General features: G+C 48.6%; 1 protein-coding gene across 2 annotated transcripts; it reads left to right on the top strand.

Annotated features, from left to right (window-relative positions):
- The first annotated feature begins 13 nt into the window (after positions 1-13).
- Positions 14-18,549, top strand: UBE2D4 (ubiquitin conjugating enzyme E2 D4). Of its 2 annotated transcripts, XM_037040981.1 has the most exons (7): positions 14-133; positions 2,215-2,278; positions 5,726-5,757; positions 5,847-5,924; positions 12,603-12,708; positions 13,755-13,848; positions 16,342-18,549. In XM_037040981.1, exons 1-7 carry the CDS (start codon positions 110-112, stop codon positions 16,385-16,387), a joined length of 444 nt encoding a protein of 147 aa, XP_036896876.1. In that variant the 5' UTR covers positions 14-109; the 3' UTR covers positions 16,388-18,549. The 2 variants fall into 2 exon arrangements, with proteins under 2 accessions (XP_036896876.1, XP_036896877.1); XM_037040982.1 differs by lacking the exons at positions 14-133; positions 5,726-5,757 and having other exon boundaries at positions 2,228-2,278.
- Positions 18,550-20,435: the final 1,886 nt, after the last annotated feature.

The raw sequence follows: 20,435 nt of genomic DNA on the forward strand, positions 1-20,435 counted from the left end.
GGCCGTTCCCCCGACAGCGCAGCGCGGCGCGGCGGCGGCAGCGGAGGCGACAACGGGCAGCCTCTGGCAGCCCTGAGCCGGCTGCCCGGTCCCCGGCAGCAGGGAAAGAATGGCGCTGAAGCGGATCCAGAAGGTCAGGAGCCTTCCGGTCCTCAAGCTCCTTGCGAATGTGAAGCGTCGTTAGCGGGCCGTTGGTCACCGTCGCTCAGCGACCGTTGGCTGTGGTGAGGGAGGCGGAACCGCCGCCGGCCCAGCCTTAAGGGGGCGGGGCTAGGGCCCTAGCCTGGGGATCCGTGGGTTGGAGCTCCGTCTGTTTACCCCGAAGTTGCGGGTACATCCCTAAGCAGGGCACAAACTAAAGCAGCCGGTGAATACGCAGATAAGAGGAACTGCAAATCAATGTTTCTGTCTCGTACTCCCCCTTCTCTCGCTCCCTCTCTCTCCATAAATAAGTAAATAAATAAGTAAATTTAAAACGGTTCGGCGTGGGGGCCGGGGCCAGCAGACGTGATGCTCACGTCATGCTGGGGGCGGGACCTGTGTCACGTGGTGCCTGCGTACGTGGGGCGGGGCCAGCAGGCTGCCGCCGCGCTCTTCTGCGTTCCGGTGACTGTCCCTTTTACGGCGAGCGCGGTAAAGTTTGGGTCTGTATTTTTCAAATCACAGAGTGCTTTCTAAAAATCCCAGTTAGCATTTGAAACTTCTCCGTGCTGGTTAGAGTCTATCAAGACTCACAGTCTTTCAGGAAGCCCCATCTTAGTAACTACTCACCACACCCCTAAAGAGGAACGAGCGATCTAAAGACGGGACAGCCCGTGCACCCGCGCAGAGGCGTGGGGGAACCTGGTGAGTCGGTTCTTCCTCTGCAAGTAGTCTAACTAGGACTTGCCCTGATAGCCTTTCTCTCAGCATTGCATGTGGTGGTGGGGAGCTGAGGTCTGTAGCCACCCTGTATAATCCTGTCCTCTGGTCCCCTCATGTGACCTTAGTTGTTGCCCAAGTTCATCTCTGTTGTGACAACTACTAATGCTGCTTAGTACCTGCCTACCAAGGGCAACATACTTGGACACATTAGATGGTGAGAAGTGGTAGGTGTTTGTAAACCGACCCCCCAATAAAATGTAGCCCTGATTTGTATTGCTTGCTGGCTAATGTGGTGTAAACACTACGTCATGGCTAGTATTTCAGGGGGACTGGGGCAAGCTCAGGTGGCCAGAGAGCGGGTAGGGGGGCGACTAGAATAGTCAGCATGCCCCGAGTCATCAGGTGGGATCAGAAGGCTCTTTGTGGCTGAGCTCATTTTTAGGCTCATTCAGGTAGGAGTGTCCCCAACCAGGTTTGAAATGTGTGCATGTTTTCCAGACCCTGGAGTTTTCATCCCCTGAAGAGTCTCCCTGCCACCTGATGGACTGTGGTGGGTGCCTCCTTCCTGTGCTTTAGAACCTCTCTGGAAATCCCCAAAAGTTTACCCAGATCTGTCTGGAACCTGGGAGTATGGAGAATATTAGGAAACATGTTCATATATGCAAGCTGAAGTTTATCTGAGAGTTTCTGCCCAAAATCTTGGGCTTTGAGGCTCATGCTGGACCAGGGTAACTTGGGCATTGAGGCCAGAAGTTGGTGTCCCATAAAGGGAACTAGCTACAGTGTCATTCCCTTTTTTTATGCAGGTACATGGGGTGGCTATGCTACCACTCCAAAGGCTATCATGTCCTTAGTCTCCTACTCAGAGCCCTGGGTCAGCCACATACCCAGTGGTGGTTCGGATGGGAGGGAGAAGGAGATTGAAACACAGGAGTTCTGTCCTTAATTGAGCACCTGCTCTGGGATCAGTGCTTCCACGCACTAATTCGGGAGCTCAGAGCTAAAACCCTGCCCTTCTCCACCTGAGTGGGTAAGGAAGGAGATTGAGGGGAGGCATACATACAGGACTCTTTGCCCTCTCAGCTTTGTGACCTTGCATTAGCAGCTTAATCTCTTTACATTTCAATTACATATCCTGACTTACGGAATAGAAATGATAACACATACTTGTCAGGTGTCTTCTCAGCCATGAGCAGACCTTCAGGGCTGTCATGTTCATTAGCCAAGCCAGCCCGCTCCTGAGGCCTAGGAGCCCCTCCCACCAGGAGAGTGCACTTCTGTCCCACAGGTGTGGGGTGCACAGCATCATCCCAGCACACACCAACTCTGGGCCCACTTCTCATGTTCCAGGAATTAACAGACCTGCAGAGGGACCCTCCAGCCCAGTGCTCCGCAGGACCTGTGGGAGATGATTGTAAGTATCTTTCAGGCTCCAGGTCTCAGGAACTTTCAGTCAAGACCCCCAAATTGATGAGTCCAACACTTTTTAAAGAAAACCTGTTGCTTTCCCTCATTCGCTTGTGAACTGATTTTTCATTAGATGCGTTGAGTTCACAGTCTGGCTGATTAAGATGGTGCCTGAAATCACCACCTCCCTCTACTGGATCACTAGAAAGCCAGCCTGACCTGAAGCACATTGGCTTTTGCAAAGTGCCTCTGACCAACAAAAACGTGTGGTCTTGAAATGGTCATGAATGGTCAAAACAGTCATGAAGCTGGTGGTAGAGGACCTGCTGCTGCATGAGGCATGACCCTTGCCTCTGCCAAGGGGAGGGCAGTACCGGAGCTTTTCTCTCACTTCTGCTCCTTCCAGTGGAGCACCAGCCGGCCCCTGCTCCCCTTTACAGCTGACCGGTCAAGGCCATGCTGCACGGCACGTGGGCTTTCCAAGTGTTTGCTCTCTTCGTATCCCGCCTCTATACTCCCTTGTCTTAATTGTGAGCTGGTGTCAAAGAGGGATGGTATGCTCCATGGACACCCAAGACCTGAAAACAGGGACTCACACAGAAGTCGTGTGCCAACATGCATCACACCCTCACTCACAGTCACCCAAAGGCCTAGGTGCCCATCCTCAGATGAACGAGTGAACAAATGCGGCATAGGTATACAACAGCGTGCAGTTTAGCCATAGAAAGGAAAGAAGTTCTGATGTGTGCTGTAACAAGGGTGAGCCTTGAAAATATGCTTGTCATACAAGTCACACACAAAAGGATTAGCATGTGGTTCCAGTCCTATGACATCTCTACACTAGGCCAGTGCAGGGAGACAGGAGGTGGACTGTGGTCCATGGGGCTGAGGGGTGGAAATGGTATAGGATTTTTGCCTGGAGCCATGAAAGGCTTCTCAGAATGGGTGGTGGTGGTGGCTGGACAGCACTGATTCACTTCAGTTGGCCAAGATGATGTTTAATGGTTTTTCTATTGTGTTAAAATGCACATTACAGGGTTTACCATCTTAACCAGCCTCTCATACACAGCCTTGTCAAAAACATTTACGCTGCTGTGCAGCCACCACCACCGCCCGCCCCTGTGGCTCTATCTTGCCCCCATTTTGTGACGCCTGTGTTACTGCAGTAGAGAGAGAGCAGTCCCACAAAGCTGGAAGGAAAGGGGGTGGTGTCACATGCACGTGCTGTGGGCTGTATGCGGCTCAGAGCCCCTGGGGTGGGTAGGAGGGGCACTGAGAGGGGAGGTGGGAAGACGTGTGACAGTCTGATGAACAAGATGGCTGTGGCACCTCTGTTTCCTGGTCCTGCTTGTTACCTGATCCATTGTATCTTTCCAAGTACCTCAGATCTCTGTAGTATATTTCTCCCTATTACTGGTGATGACAATGCCGAACTAGGGTGGCTGGTAAGACTGAGCTGGTCCTGACTCAGCCCAGCTTCCTAGCAGCCTGCCCTGCACCGAGCTTTCTCCCATTCACAGTGGCTCCTGCAGGTGGCAGCAGCATTCCTGGAGGGTGCCCAGGTCCCCTCCCTGCTCAGCACCTCCAAGGACGAGCTGTGTGCAGTCTTTGACATAGCTCACCTTTGGGGCTATTTCCTGCCTCCCTGTGGGCAAACAGCCCCTTTCCAAGAGCCATCTCAGTTTCCTCTCTCTTGCTCTCTTTTGGGGCCCTCTCTTCTGACCACACTACCAAATCCTGCTTAGCCCCCCACACCCTCAGGAGTTCAAGTGACAGGACCAGAGACTCCCAAACTGTTCACCAGAAGGAACCACCTGTATTACCTACTCTCCAAAAATCTCTAATGTGGGCTCCCAGTCTCCGGTATGTTAGTCATCAAAATCATTTAATAAAGGGTTCAATCTGTAGTATTATTAGGGAAAGGTATGTCTACCTGCCAACCACAGCTAATAATTAGCATGAGTTGGCAAAAAAAAATAGTCAAAAGCAAAAATAGTGACACTTTGGTCAGCTCATGCAGCCTTGTTGCAGGTAGAAGTGTGCTCTTTCATACTACTTTCTTGAAGGACTGAGAAGGTCCTGGGCTGCCCTGACTGTCTTTGAGCCCCTCTAGGAGTCTGGGGAACCTCCCCTTCAGTCTTTGCTCTCGCCCATCCTTACGCCTTGGTGATTTCCTGTCCTGCTGTTGAGGGACAGTCTGTCGGGTATTTGGCCAGGTGGCAGGATCCCAGGGCAGGTCTGAAACCTTGGGCAACTTCCACACCATCACAGAGCCATAAGACAGAATTCCCTAGAGGGTAACAAACCCTGCAGGTGGTCTCAGCAGCCCACTCATGGGGCAAGTAGGCACTTGCCACAAAGACCATTGTCCTGGGAGTTTGGCAGTAAGTTACTGGTCCCCCCCAGGCCAGCTTTGAGGAATGCACAAGAGCTCCTCCTCCAGGGCTGGGTAGGGCAGTACAAGCAGCCTGAGATGCCAGAGAGAGCTGCGGCCTGACGTGCTGCAAGAGAAGGGAAGCCCTGACCAGTGTGTCTGTGGGTTGGAGCATAGTCCCACAGCCCAAGGGTTGTGGGTTCGATCCCTAGTCCAGGCCTGCACCACAGGCAACCAGTTGATGCCTCTCTCTCACATTGATGTTTCTTTCCCTTCCTGTCTTTCTAAAATCAATGAAAAAATGTCCTCGGCTGAGGATTTTTTAAAAAGAGAGAGGAGGGAAGGGAGAACAAGAGAGGCTTATCATCGGCTTGTCATCAAGTCCCCAGACCCTGGGCACTGCCAGGGGTGGTGTGAGAGAGGACAGCATGGAGGGTAGCCTGTCAAGGCCCCAGGGCCATGGGCATTAGCACCTGAAAGGAGAGCCTTGGCTTCAGACCGAACCCAGGGAAAAAGGAAGGAGATACATGAAAAGTAACATGGAAAGTGGCTGAAGCCAACCCAAGGCTTAATTCTGTGCAAAGAGAAGAGAGAACTATAGGTTACTGGCACTTTGGTAGTGAAGAATTTACTGTCAAAAAAAAGTCTGGCTTTTAGCCTGGCCTCTGGGAGGGGATCTCTGAGATGTTCTGCCTGACAGGGCAGCCTGTTTGTCCAGGGGCTCTGACCTACACCAGCAGCATGGTTTAGGGAGACCAGCCACATGGTTTCTGCCAGGGGTTATAGGTCATGCCCAGGGGGACTAGATATAGATCAGCTTCATGGGTGGTCCACTTATCAGTCATGCTCCATTTATCAGTTTGGGCTCCATCTGGGTGTGTCTGTGAGCTTCTCCCTCGGCCGATGCTCCTCTGCAGCCTTCCTACTGATAAGCCATTGACTGCACACAGATCTGTGGAGCATCTGGGAGTCTTGGCGCTTCTGGGGGCCCCTGAGCCACACTTGTGTCAGGAGCAGCTCCTGGGGTGAGGTGGATACTTTGTGGGGAGTCTCTGACACCCACCCCTCTTTTTCTTGTAGGGTTCTACTGGCAGGCTACCATCACCGGCCCGGTACGTAGTAGCTGCTGAGCACCACCCCATCCACTTCCTCCCTGGACGCTTCTGTGCTCGCTAATCTGCCTCCTGTCTCATCCTTCCAGAACGACAGTCCTTACCAAGGAGGTGTTTTCTTCCTGAACATCCACTTTCCCACAGATTACCCATTCAAACCCCCTAAGGTGAGTATGGTCGGAGTATAGCACGGGGCATCCGAAGGCGCCAGTGCAGAAAACTGCACGTGGACTTCTGAGGGCTTCACCCACTCGCACGGTCACAGCCCCCAGGACATTATGCCCTAGACTCCAGGCAGTCCTGGCGGTGGGGCCTCCCCTGGAGCCCTGGCTGGACAGTGCTCTTCATGGTTGTGGCTGAGTCTGGTCCCTTTCTCTGCATCCCCATCAGTCTAGGACAGAGGTTCTCAGCCCCTTCCCAGGGACATTGGACAATGTCCTGAGATGTGTGGGGTGTAAAAATGGGGGGGGCAGTTGCTGCTGGTTTATAGAGGGTGGAGCCCAGGAAGGATGCTCATGCCCTACAGTGTACAGGACCCCTGAACATCAGCAGGACCCTGGCAAGTCATCTCCCTTCCTACACACCCCATCCCAGCAGCAGAGTCTCCAAGAGAGGACAGTGCCACCAACAGGAGGGAGAAGGGAGGGACCTTCTCCACTGTCCCGGCCCAGTAGGATCACTGCCCACCACTCGCCAGAGCTGGACCCAGAGGGGCCCTACCTAGTAAGGGAGCAGTCCTGTCTGTGTGGCTGGTGCTCTGGAGAAGCACAGAGCGGCAGGGGATGGCAGGGGTGGAGGGTCACCCTGAGCATGTCAGGGATCACAGAGCAGGGAGCAGGCCAGAGGGGCCCCAGGAGTTAGGCTCTAAGGTGGAGGCTGACAGCTGGTGGGTGCATGGGGCTGAGGAGAAGAGGTGGGTTCTGGATGCTCCACGATGGAGCCAACAGAACAGGCAGCAGGTAAGAGGTGGACACTGTGGTGTGTGGGGGTTCACATCACTTTAAGTTGTTTATATGCCTGATTGCAAAACTGGTAAGTTGACTATTTTAAAATTAGGACATTGGGGACCTAGTGTGCAGATGGACATTAGTCTTCTATAAATCTACCCATGGAGAAGACCACCGCTAACTGCCTGGTATACATTCCTCCAGGTTCTCTCTGCAGACACCAATACAGGGCAGGGCAAAAGTAGGTTTAGTTGTTCGTATGGAAAATAGCACAATACTTAATAATACATGAATAAACTCTGGGTTTTGCATACTCACAACTGTAAGCCTACTTTTGCCCCACCATGTACATATCTTTATTATTTTAAAATAAAAATATCAATTCTGGCTATTAATGAGGAAATTGATGCATTAGCCAATTCTCTTAATTTTTTTAAAATTAGAGTTAACATTCAATACTGTATTTCATGTGTATAGCATAGTGGTGAGACTTTTTACACAATTTACAAAGTGTTTCCATTACTTACGAAGTGTTCCCCCCCGATATGTCTAGTACCTGCCTGGCACCATACTTAGTCACTCCAGTATCAGTGACCATGGTCCCCGTGGCCTGTGGCTGTTCCGTAGCCACCAGTCTGTGCTTCTCAGTCCTTCCACCTCCTTCACCCCACCCCCAACACCCGCCCCTCGGGCAACCTGCAGTGTCATCTCTGTGTCTTATGAGCCTGTTTTTGTTTTGTTGGTTATTTTGTTTCTTAGATTCCGCATATAAGTGGAATCATTGGTATCTGACTTTCTTTGCCTGATTTATTTCTTAGCAAAAAAAAAAAAAAAAAAACCCTGGGAGCCCTGACTGGAGTGGCTCAGTGGGTTGGGCATCATCCTGCAAAGCAAAAAGTTGCAGGTTCGATTCCCAGTCAGGCCACATGCCTGGGTTGCGGGTTAGGTCCCCCGTTGGATCATGTGTGAGAATCAACTGATGGATATTTCTGTCTCCTTCCCTCCCTTCTCCTCTCTTGAAAAATAAATAAATAAATAAATAAATATTTTGAATTATATTTAAAAAACCCCTAGGTCCATCCACATTTTCACAAATGGATTTCATTCTTTTTATGGCTGAATAATATTCTATGTAACATACAGTGATCCCTCACCTATCACAGGAGTTACGGTCCAGAGACCGAAAAGTAGTGGTGTTATATTTATTTTATTATTTATATATTTTAAGGCTTTATAAACCCTTCCCACACTCCTATAAACCTTTCCCACTCTCTTATTAACCTTTCCCACATTCTTATAAACACTTCACATGCTCTTGAACACTTTCTACACTCTTAAACCTATGTAAATTTAACAACATATACAATTATATATGGATACTCACCAGTGAAGTATACAACTTGAATGATGAAGATCATGAATTATGTAGCTGTGCAGTACTGATGGTGATGAAGGTGATGACGATGAGATGAATGTACTGCACAGCCAAGAAGAGCATCACAGCTCTTCTGAAGGCACCACTTCATCAGGAGCTTCATCAGGTGGTGCAGTGTCTTCGCCCTGGGCTGTAACTTCTATTTCCGCTAAAGGCGGAGGCGTAACTGATCTCTTCATCCGAGTGATGAACATAGTTATGGGGAGTTGCTGGCACTGCTTTTTATCTGCAGAGGCAGCTTCTCCATGCAGAGAAATGCTCTCGAGTCCACAGCATCTCTGAAATTTGTCAAACCAGACCTTGCTGGCACTGAATGGGGTTGGTCTGGTGGGAGAAGCACTTAACGGTCCTGCTTCTGCGTCGTTGTCTTCGTCTTCATCCTTGTCACCTTTGTGAATGTCTGTGCCTTCTGCAAAACTATCATCAAGTTTCTTGACCTTCATCCAGATAGTGCTGGTATCCAGCGAGATCTTCCTGCAGTCATTTATCCACAGGGCCCATGCAGACTCCATCCTCACAGTGGCCTTATTTCTGGAAGTGACCACCCTCTTTGCAGTCTTGTTAAAAGTCATTGTTGCCATAGACCTAATATTCTTCTCATCTTTCTTTATGTAGTGAACAGTAGAGGCATTGATCCCGTAATGGTGGCCTACAGCCACGCAGCTTTTGCCTTCCTTTAACATGTCACAAAGTTTCACCTTTTCTTTGATGGTAAGAATATTCCTCTGGAGCTTGGGTTCACTGCCTTAGAAGGCACACAACGTTTGCATGACATCATAGGGCTTGAAATAAATTCAAACTTGTACAAAAATTTCACAAAAACACAACACTGCAGAGCAACACTACATGCAGTGATCAGACGTCCATGTAAAGTGAACAAGGAGAGACGCTGAACATGCGGGCACTGCGGGAGAGCAAACAGTCACTAAGCCAATCAACGCCCAGGATACAGAACACAGCGCTATGGTTGGTCACCTTCCATTCTATCAGCCAATAGTATGCCATGTACAATCTCAAGTTGGCAAACTTGTGCAAGCGGTAGTGGCGTACTGCATTTCCATTGTGTACAGTACAGGATTCATCCGGTGATGAAATACATACTGAATTTTATATCTATTTAATATTTTAATATGTTTGAATTAACATTTTATATTGTTTAAAATTTTTAGGCAAAAATATAAATATTATATAAATACCTATATACCGCAAAATCCCCTGATAAAGCAAAAACTCCGATACAAAATTAGATATATATTTTTTAAAAACCCATGATACATTGAAGCTGCAATAAGTGAACTGCAATATAGCAAGGGATGACTGTATGTCCATTTTTCTGATTTGAGCATTAATCCATTCACATTTAATTTTTTTGCACATGGAACAGTCATTTTAATAGCTCTTTAGCAATCAAACTTACCACTGAAGCGATATTACACAAAGATACAATAATTATTGATAGGTATAGAGTTATGGCCATTTAAATTTTTTCTTAATTTATTGGTTTGAGAGAGAGAGGAAGAGTGAAACATTGATTTGTTGCTCCACTTATTTTCACATTCATTTGTTGATTGTTATATGCGCCTTGACGAGGATCGAACCTGCCACTGTAGCATGTTGGGACAGTGCTCCAACCCACTGAATGACCCCACCAGGGACTACAGTTCTGGCGATTTTACTGTTTTCTGACTGTGTAGTTTTTTTCTGTTCCTTTCTTATTCTCTTGCTCTCTTCTCTTGTATGTTGATGACTTTCTGTAGTGTTGTGTTTGGATTCCTTTTTCTTTATTTCTTGTATATCTCGTCTATTTTTAGCTTGTGGTTTTTTCCATGTGTTTCATATGTACTAAGCTATGTTTACAGCTGATCTTTGTCCGTGGATCTTTGAGAGATTTTAGGTGAGTCTGTGGTGCAGGCCAGGCTGGCCCTGCATGTTAGCCTCTGAAGGAGGTCTGGGCTGGGCATGTGAACTGGTCGGAGTGGTGTCTCGGGGACTCACAGGGCAGGTGAGAGCAGTGTTAGCCAGCGTAATGGAAACTCAGGTTTGGTGCTGGGGTGCACCTGCCAGCTGTGGGAGGGTGCAGAATAAAGGAACGATGGCTTCTGCTGGCACTTCAGTCCCAGAGAGGGCTGCCCCTCTGGCCCTCACCCTGAAGCCAGAGTTGCTGCCCCTTCTCTGGAACTCAGAGCCAGTGTTTGTGGCTGAGTGGGTCTGTGCTAAGGCCCTTGGAGGAGACTCCTGGGTCCACAGCAGCCCTCCCACTGTCTCACTCGGAAGGATTTTGACAGTCAGCTGCTGTGTGGACTTCTCTTCCTGGCACAGGTGCTCCAGGCTGGGACCCCTTGCTCCTCAGGAGGGACCCCAGTTCTTATCTGCCACACATGGGTGTTGGGTGTTTTGCATCTGTGCCCCTTCTACCAATCTCTGTAGTTTGTTCTTTATAGCCTTAGCTGTGGGAGCTTTGTTGAGCTAGTCTTCAGGTCGCTCTCAAGGGTGGTCGTCCTATACTTGAGTTACAATCTTGATGTGGTCATGGAAGGAGGTGGGTACAGCATTTACCCACTCCACCTTCTCTCCAGGAGTCCTCTCTGAGTCAGTCTTTTTTTTAACCTATAACATTGTATTTGTTAAAAGTGAACTGCTTCAGAATAGATCTAAATGTAACTTTAAAAAAAAACACCAAAAAGTACAGGGTAAAACATCTCCTCATTAAATACAAACTTTCATTTTGTGATACATTAATGTTTTGGATACACCTCAACACAAAGGAAACTTAAAGTTGTATTCTGTTTTATAAAAAAAAAACCTTTAAGAACTGGTCCTGGCTGGTGTAGCTGAGCAGATTGAGTGGTGGCCTGCGAACTGAAAGATCACCCGTTCGATTCCTGGTCAGGCCACATGCCTGGGTTGCGGGCCAGCTCCCCAGTTGGGACTGCCCAGGAAGCAACCAATCTCTCGCACATCGAGGTTTCTCTCCCTCTCTTTCTCCTTCCCTTTCCCTCATTCTATAAATAAGTAAATAAATAAAATCTTAAACACACTTTAAGAACTGAACAGGGATGACTACAACCACAATCTGAGAAAGGACATTATCCTCCAACAACACATGTTCTTGTGTTTATGTACACCAGGCTAGTACTGAAGAATTTTAAGTTAGTTGTAACAAAAGCAAAGGTTTATATTTAAAAAGAAAATGAAATTACAGATGCATGAAGAACAAAAGTCTAATATATACCAAAGACACTGTGTTGCTTGATATACTTACTGTCAACATTTGGAGCACTTTTCAGGTTTTGCAAAAAATGCATTAGCAACAGTTCTGTACAATATCTAAAACAACGAGAAGATGAAAACATCGCTGTGCCAGACTCTCATGCCCTGGCCCACAGGCGGCAAACTTGCATGCAGTGGTTTCCTCTGCTGGAGCGCGCATTGCCGGCAGTTCTCAGCCAGACTCAATGCGCCACTCGTGTGCCAGATCTAAGCTTTCACACCACCGAGAGGCTCTGCGGTGAGTCCACGGCCAGTGCAGAACGGAGACTGACATTTGTTTCCAAATTGCATGACTGACTCCCAATAATCCCTTATCAGTAGACACACTGGAAAAATATCAAATATTAAGGATCAGATTTAATTGTTTGGTATAAGCATGAAACTATTTTTGATAGCTATCATAAACCAAGTAATCCAAGAAGCATGGGATGTGTCAGCTTCTTTTTTTAAGACTTTTAAAAAATTTTTAGACTTAGAGAAAATCACAAACATAGCAGAGTCCCTTGCCCAGCTCTCCCTGACACCAGTCTCTTCGTGACTAAAGCTCCATCGCCTGGCCCAGGAGTCTGCCGTGGCCTCAAAGCTCTGGACCAGGCTGACAACACTAGTCATATTTTCCCTGTTTGCACTAAAGTCCATCCCACTTGCCTTATCTTGTTCCTTCACTGGCACAGTCTGCCTCAGTTTCTCCTGGGCTCCCATGACCTTGATGCTTGTGAAGAGTGTTCATCCGTTATCTTACCAAATGTCCTTCATTTTGGGTCTGCAGTGTTTTCTCAGGATTGGACAAAGGTTATGCCCTTTGGCAAGCTGTGGGGCCCTGTGTCAGGGCCCCATGGCTCAGGGCTCATGCTGGGTCTTACTGCCCAGAGTGGGCCTTGATGTCTGAGTATGAGTCATACCCTTGGCCCTGCATGGGCCCTGTGTCTGAGCTGAGTGAAGAAGCTCCTCCGGGCTCCCCAGCCACAGCTCTGCCATGTGTGGGATGAGAACAGGTTGTGGAGCTGCCCCCGCCTCTGTCCTGTTAGGTTTCGGGGGGGGGGGTGCCCTGCTCACCCGGGACTATGCAGAGCCAGATATAAGCCTAGCAGCAGCCACTTCTGCCTCACTTGGTTCTTTTTCCAGACACTGTCTAGATTTAAGGTCTAAAATGTCCCTGTGGCCTGACTGACTTGAGGTCTCTCAATCTGCAGGTTGCTTTCACCACCAAAATTTACCACCCCAACATCAGCAGCAACGGCAACATCTGCCTTGATGTCCTGCAGTCCCTGTGGTCTCCATCGCTGACCGTGTCCAAAGGTAGCTGTGTGCGCCAGGCTCTGACGTGCTTCACAGGCCCAGTCCAGTGCCTGCAGCTCTTGCAGCAGCATTTCTGCCCCATGTCCCTGGAGGAAACAGGCTCAGAAAGAGCAGGTGGCTTTCCACAGCTCCTAGGAGAGGGCGTGGGGGACCTGTTCCCACCCCAATTGCGTCCACACAGACCGGTTGCTGTGGGGGTCCGGCCAGACTGTTGCTTGAGTGCAAGGAGAGAATACTGGTTTTATGAACATGTTTCTCTAGAAATAAGAAAGGAAAATACTGCATTGCTTTCTCTGTTCCCTCATTTCTTCACCTACCCATCACAAATTCTGACCTAGGCCTCAAAAGGAAGGAGAGACAGGCCCCTCCCCCACCCCCCAGGGCTTCACAGACTTGAAGAATTACGCCCCACCACCACCACCAAGCAGTGTGCTGAACGCATCTCTGCCTGCAATTAAAGACACCAGTCTCAACGGGACTTCAGAAATACAGATATTCCTTCTGAATGAAAGGGCTAAACCTGGGTGTAAACAGCATCAATCTCCTGACAGTGGGGTAGATGAGATGGTGAAAAAATCTGCCCAAGAGAAACGGGGCCCACAGCCCAAGACACAAGCTGAGGTGGGTGTAAAGCAAAGCAGGCAGAGCAGAGCTTCCAGCAGCCAGCAAGGGGACGGGCAAGATAGGCCACTGGAAGGATAGGCTTTGAAGACTGCATGATGAGTCCAGAGGGAGAGCTGCCCACCCCACATACCTGAATGTTCTGGGTCCCCATTTCCCAATAAGCAAACAGGCCCCCCAGACCCAACACCAAAGGTGTGTGGCCACTGTGGGTTCCCTAGAGCAGAAGGCATAAAACTGCCATTCAGCCCATAGATGAGCCAAGAGAATACTTTCATGACTACTGGGGAGTCAATCAGAATAATTCAGACGGGATGTTGAAGGGAAGATACTCACTCTGTCCATAGAGAGCTTGAGCTGGGGGCTCTCCAGGCCCGGAGCGGCTGGCTGTCTCATGGCTGATCGGGCTTTACTTCTCTTCCCAGTGCTCTTGTCCATCTGCGCCCTGCTCAGCGACCCCAACCCTGACGACCCTCTGATGCCAGAGATCGCCCACACCTACAAGGCCAACAGAGAGAAGTATGCACCCTCCTTGGGCTCCTTTGAGCCTCGGGGGTACCCACCTTGCGCTGGTGCCTCTTGGCTGACCAGGTTCTGGCAGACCTCTTCCTGCCCGAACCTGGGCCTTGCGGTGGGTGTCCCTGGGCTCAGATTCCCACTCTCTGGTGAATATGCCCTTTGGTTCTGAGAAGAGAGGAGATAAAACCTGTTCACCGTCCTTGGCAGCTCATCAGCTGCTGGTACTAAACCCTAAAGTATTATTGCCAAGCCTGCCCTTGAGGTCAGCAAAGCCAGTGATCAGCCAAGAATGGACTAAGAAGAATGTAACAAGAAAATTCTCGATTAAATTCTGAAGTTTGCAGGGTAAGCCAGAGTATCTTCTTAGAGACGCAGGGTCAGGCCAAGGCCAGTCAAGGCAGGAGCACAGCCGGGGTCGGTTCCCAAATGAGGCTCAGCTGTCAGCAGCGCATTAGGGTTCCACCGGCAGACCCTCTGGTTATTTTCTTGTTGATTCACTTGTTTTCTTAAGATTCAGAATATAAGTGAGGTTACAGAATATCTGTCTTTCTCTGACTTACATATCACTTAGCATAATACCCTCCAGTTCATCCATGTTGTCACAAATGGCAAGACTTCACTATTTTGGATGGCCAAGTAGTGTTCCATGGTATATATACTACACCTCCTTTACCCACTCATCTGTCCGTGGACACTTGCGCTGCTTCTGTATCTTGGCTATTGTAAACAATGCTGCAGTGGACATGGTGCTTAGGTATATCTTTTCAAATTAGTGGTTTTATTTGGATAAATACCCGGAAGTGGAATTGCTGGATCGTATGACAGCTCTAATTTTTTGAGGACCCTCCATACTGTTTGCCGCAGTGGCTGCACCAGTCTGCACTCCCACCAACAGTGCGCCGGGGTTCCCTTTTCTCCACATCCTCATCAACACTTTTTTTGGTTCATTTACTGATGACAGCCATTCTGGCAGGTGTGAGGTAGCATTTCATTGTGGTTTTAATTTGCATTTCTCTGAGATTAGTAATGTTGAGCATTTTTTCATAGGTCTCTTGGCCATCTGTATGTCCTCTTTGGAGAAAATGTTTGTTCAGGTTCTCTGCCCATTTTTAAATCAGATTTTTCTTGGGTGTTAAGTTGTATGAGTTTCTCACTGAATGTAGCATTGGCAAATGTCTTCTCCCATTCAGTAGGTTGTCTTTTCATTTTGTTGATGGTTTCCTTCACCGCGCATAAACTTTTTAGTGTGATGTAATATCATTTGTTCATTTTTCTTTTGTTTCCCTTGCTCAAGGAGATATATCCAAAAATATATTACTAAGAGGCATGTCAAAGAGCTTACTGTGCATGTTTTCTCCTATGAATTTATGGTTTCAAGTCTAATATTTAAGTCTTTAATCTATTTTGAGTTTATTTTTGTGTATGGTGTAAGAAAGTGGTCTAGATTCATTTTTTGCATGTTATCTGTCCAGTTTTGCCAACACCACTCATTGAAGAGACTGTCTTTACCCCACTGTTTATCTTTGCCTCCTCAACTCTGTTCAAACTAGTGACCAGACCCAGAAGAGTACAAGCCATTAGGCCAGGCACAGTCACACACACTGGAGCCTAAGGGGATGGATGGCTTTGAGGGGGAAGCACAGACAGTGTGGGAGAAAGGGCCTAGCCTGGCCCTGGAATCAGAGCCGCCGCCTGTGAGCAGTGCTGGGTCTCAGTAGATGATGCAGGGTGGGGCAGGGAGTGGTAGTTGCTGGTTCTTCCAAAGAACATTTCCAGTGAGTCTTAATTTATGAATTCTCTTCTGTCTGAAGAGATTTCAAGAAGAGAACGGCAAGTGGTTCTTTTCAACTTATATTAATCTTGAAAGTTTGATAGATGTCACTATTTCCCTCATTGAGTTTTCCACAATGACAGCATAATTTTTAACTGACTAGATTATAAACTGTACTTATTTATTTTACCACTTACTATGAGATACTTTAGACATACCAGAAGTGGTTGCTTCATTGCCCTCTGTGGCTGCAGATCTGTCTTATAACCTCAGTGCTCCAGACCTCACTCAGTACTGGGAATAAACACGCACACTTCCATAGCCATCTGTGGGCACCAAGTCTACTTGGGGCGGGAAACTCCAAAGCCTGTGTGCTGGCGTCTGTGTGTTGGGCAGCCAAGGCTGCTCCTGGCTGACCACCGTGCATGTTTTCCTGACCCTCCTCATCCATGCTGCAGGACAGGAGGGAGGAAGAGAAGGCACATTACTGAGTCTTCTGTAGCAGACAGTTATGGAGAAGTATCAGGACTCGGAAAGTAAGGGGTTCATGGTCACAAATGACACATCCTCCCACCAGTACCTTAATTTTGCCCACTCGTTAGTCCTTCCTGTTTGCCAAGAGACAGCAGTAGTCCCCTGTGTCAGTTCTGTTCTCTACTCTGAGTGCAAAGGAAGTGACCGTTTTGAATGAGGGTGTCACACTCTCTGCTTTTTTCTTCCAGATACAACAGACTAGCGAGAGAGTGGACACAGAAATATGCCATGTAAGGGCCTCGGACGTTTCACAGCAAAGAGGCCCTTCCTCGAAACTGAGCTCCTGGCCAAGCCACTCCCAGAGCGCCCTCTCTTACACAAACGCTGGCCACACTTTCTCCAGCCGCAGCCCGTTGGGGCCACTCTCCGCTGTTGTGGCTTTGACAACATCAGATCTTTGATGCCAACTTAGTAGTCACTGTTGTGATCTGCAGCCTTCCCGGCCACACTGGAATCAGTCCTTGCACCTCAACTCACCACTGGTCTCATGGGGCAACAATGTGCCATGGACCTCCCCTGCTCATCCTTGAGTGGCACCCCTCGCCATGGCACCACCCAGGACTCTGCCTTGCCCTCACCTCTGGATCTCAACTGCAGCCTGGGTGCCCCAGGCAGAGCGAGCACCGTTTGCTTCAGACCTTGTCCCAGGAGGTCTTCACCCATCCCAGGAGTCAGGAGCACTGTCACTGGGACAGTGTCCCTCTGTGTGCTGGCATCCCCCCTCACCAGGCAGCAGCAGCACATAGAACACCCTGGGACAGGTGGCTGTCTTTTTAGGGGCCAGACCTGCAGAGACTGCGGTCCGCTTTCCCACCTGATGAGGATTTTCAGTACCCACCTCCCCCCGGAGCCAGTGCTCAGCTCAGTGTGAGCCGCCCAAAGACCAGAGTGCAGGCGCAGGGAGAGGCCTCGCAATGTGAATAAAAATGTGACTCACTGATCACACTGAATGGTCACTGGCATTTAAGCCTACCCTTTTTTCCAGGCAAAACAGAAGACATGGAAACTTTTAGCAGGTTCCTTGAACAACTTGTTGAGTGACTGGCCTCTTCTTAGGTTTCTGAGGCAGTGCATTTGAAGGGTTACCTTTAGAGTTGCAGCTTTGAGATTAGGTTAGCTAGAAGGGCGGGTAGGTTATTCTAATTAAACCTCCCAAGAGGGAGGGAAATTGAGGGTCTTCAAACCTCTAAAGTCAAATCTGACCTGGTCTTTTCTAAGTGGTCTCCTCCCAGGAAGCCGTGGGGCGTGACACTGGGGTGAGTAGCAGCTGGGGATGCAGCGTGAAATTCCGCCCCCCAGTGGCCCGATGGGGCCTTTGCAGTCAGATCAAGGAAAGAGGTTACAGTAGGTCCACCTGCTCCAGGAGCTGAGTTGTCAACTTCACTGCTGAGGCCTCCAGGCAGCAGTCTGAGCCCGGCCTGCATTTCCTTTGTGGGGGGTCCCCATGTAAGACCCTGAGGCCATGGGCTACTTTTGGGGTTCCATGGGCCCCATTCCCTGCCTGTCACCACACTGACAGCTGCCTTTTTAATTTTGCTCTTTGCTACCCCTTTGGTCTTTGCTTAAACAAAATGTTAGACCTTCCTAGACAGGCAGAGGCCATTAGCATGTCACTTGGGAAGGCTCTCAGACAGTGATCACAATGTACCTTGCAGCCAAGTGTCACAGAGCATGGGGAGGGGGGCCAGGGTCACATTTCAGACACAAGTCAGGCTTAGAGAGAAATCCCATTGCAGGCTGGTGTTGAGGCTGTGGGTGCTCTTCAAGTGTAATAGCTTATGATGCCCAGAAGCTGATGAATTTCCTGAGTCCAGACAAAATTTCCCCACACCTGTTTTCTCTGTTAGAGACACATGGTAAGAAAGTGAAATCAGCCCTTTGGGATCACCAGTGTCAATCGTCCTGGCCCTTTGCCAGCCTGAGTTGGACTCTGTACCCTTAGCCAGACAGACCCCTTGAACAAGCCTGATTCTGGCAAATACCCACGCTGTCTGCCCCTGAGAAACCCACCTGCTTGTTGGCCTGAAGAACAAGATCCTTGGGTTGAAAACCTTACTTCAGGGTGCACTGTGGTGTGGGAGCTCCTATGTAACCTTTGTGTACAGGCGTCATGTTTCCAAGGTGAGTCCCAGGAGGGCAACTGGACAGTAGGTCCAGAAAGCCAACTGTGGGGTGACGTGGCTTTTCCTCTGGACCAGAGACAACAGGGAGAGACACAGTCTTAAGCAATTGATCCACTGTGAACAAATAACTATTAACTGCGGCCAGAAGCACCTGAATTTGCTGGATAGCACTGGGATCTTGATCCTTTGTCAGGCTCCACAGAGTTCCAAGAATATGGCAAAGGGACTTCCGGCCAAGACGGAGGCGTAGGTAGTCACACTGTGCCTCCTCACACAACCAAAATAGGACAATTAAAAAAAAAACCCAGAACTGACAGAAAATTAAACTGTATGGAAGTCCGACAACCAAGGAATTAAAGTAGACACATTCATCCAGACCTACTGGTGGGGTGGAGTCGGGGAGCCTGACCAAGAGGGCTTGTGGCAGAGCAGCTGGCTGACCCTGGGCCCACAAGGTGGGAGCAGGCGGACCCAGTGAGGCAGTGGATGGTGGAGGGGCACAGTGCACGAGGCGGCTGGCAGACCAGGCAGTACCCCATTCAAGCACAGATAAACCCAGTGAAACTGGGGAGCGAGACAGATTGCATAACCCAGGGCTCCAGCACCGGGAAATAAAGCCTCAAAACACCGACTGAAAACACCTGTGGGGGTTGAGGTGCCGGGAGAAACTCCCAGCCTCACAGGAGAGTTTGTTGGAGAGACTCACAGGGTCCTAGAACATACACAAGCCACCCACTTGGGAACCAGCACCAGAAGAGCCCAGTTTGCTTGTGGGAAGTGGGGGAAGGGACTGAAATCCAACAGAGAGCGGAGCAAGCGCCATTGTTCCCTCTCAGACCCTGACCCCACATACAGCGTCACAACCCAGCAACTGGGTTGCCCCACCCTGGTGAACACCTAAGGCTCCAACCCTCACTACTTTTGAAGGCAAAAAAAAAAAATGGCCCAAAGGAAAGAACAGATCAAAGCTCCAGGAAAAATACAACTAAGCTACGAAGAGATAGCCAACCTATCAGATGCACAGTTCAAAACACTGGTAATCAGGATGCTCACAGAATTGGTTGAATTTGGTAGGAAATTAGATGAAAAAATGAAGGCTATGCTAAGTGAAATAAAGAAAAATGTGCAGGGAACCAATAGTGATGGAAAGGAAACTGGGACTCAAATCAATGGAGTAGACCTGAATAGAGTAGAAGGTCTACTCCTCAATAGAGTAGAAGGAAGAAACATCCAATCAGAAAAGAATGAAGAAACAAGAATTCAGAAAAATGAGGAGTGGCTTAGGAACCTCCAGGACATCTTTAAACGTTCCAACATCCAAATTATAGGGGTACCAGAAGGAGAAGAGGGAGAGCAACAAGTGGAAAAGTTATTTGAACAAATAATAAAGGAGAACTTCCTCAGTCTGGCAAAGGAAATAGACTTCCAGGAAGTCCAGGAAGCTCAGAAAGTTCCAAAGAAGTTGGACCCAAGAAGGAACACACCAAGGCACATCATAATTATATTACCCAAGATTAAAGATAAGGAGAGAATCTTAAAAGCAGCAAGAGAAAAGGAGACAGTTACCTACCTATAAAGCAGTTCCCACCAGACTGTCAGCTGATTTCTCAAAAGAGACCTTACAGGCAAGAAGGGGCTGGAAAGAAGTATTCCAAATCATGAAAGGCAAGGACCTACATCCAAGATTGCTCTAGCCAGCAAAGCTTTCATTTAGAATGGAAGGGCAGATAAAGCACTTCTCAGATAAGTTGAAGTTAAAGGAGTTCATCATCACCAAGCCCTTATTATATGAAATGTTAAAGGGACTTATCTAGGAAAAAGAAGATAAAAAAAAACATGTAAAGTAAAATGACAGCAAACTCACAATTATTAACAACCACACCAAAAACAAAAGCAAACTAAATAAACAACTAGAATAGGAAGAGAAACACAGAAATGGAGATCACAAGGAGGGTTATCAACAGGGGATTTAGAGGGGGAGAGAGGGGCAAAAGGTACAGATAATAAGTAGCATAGGCGGTAGGTAGAAAATAGACAGGGGGAGGGTAAGAACAATGTAGGAAATGTGGAAGCCAAGAACTTATATGTATGACACATGGACATGAACTAAAGTGAGGGGATGTGGATGGGAGAGGGTGTGCAGGGTGGAGGGGAATAAA

The sequence above is a fragment of the Sturnira hondurensis genome, unplaced genomic scaffold (assembly GCF_014824575.4).
Source record: "Sturnira hondurensis isolate 20B ecotype Veracruz unplaced genomic scaffold, ASM1482457v3 Scaffold0002840, whole genome shotgun sequence".
Classification (NCBI taxonomy): Eukaryota; Metazoa; Chordata; class Mammalia; order Chiroptera; family Phyllostomidae; genus Sturnira; species Sturnira hondurensis.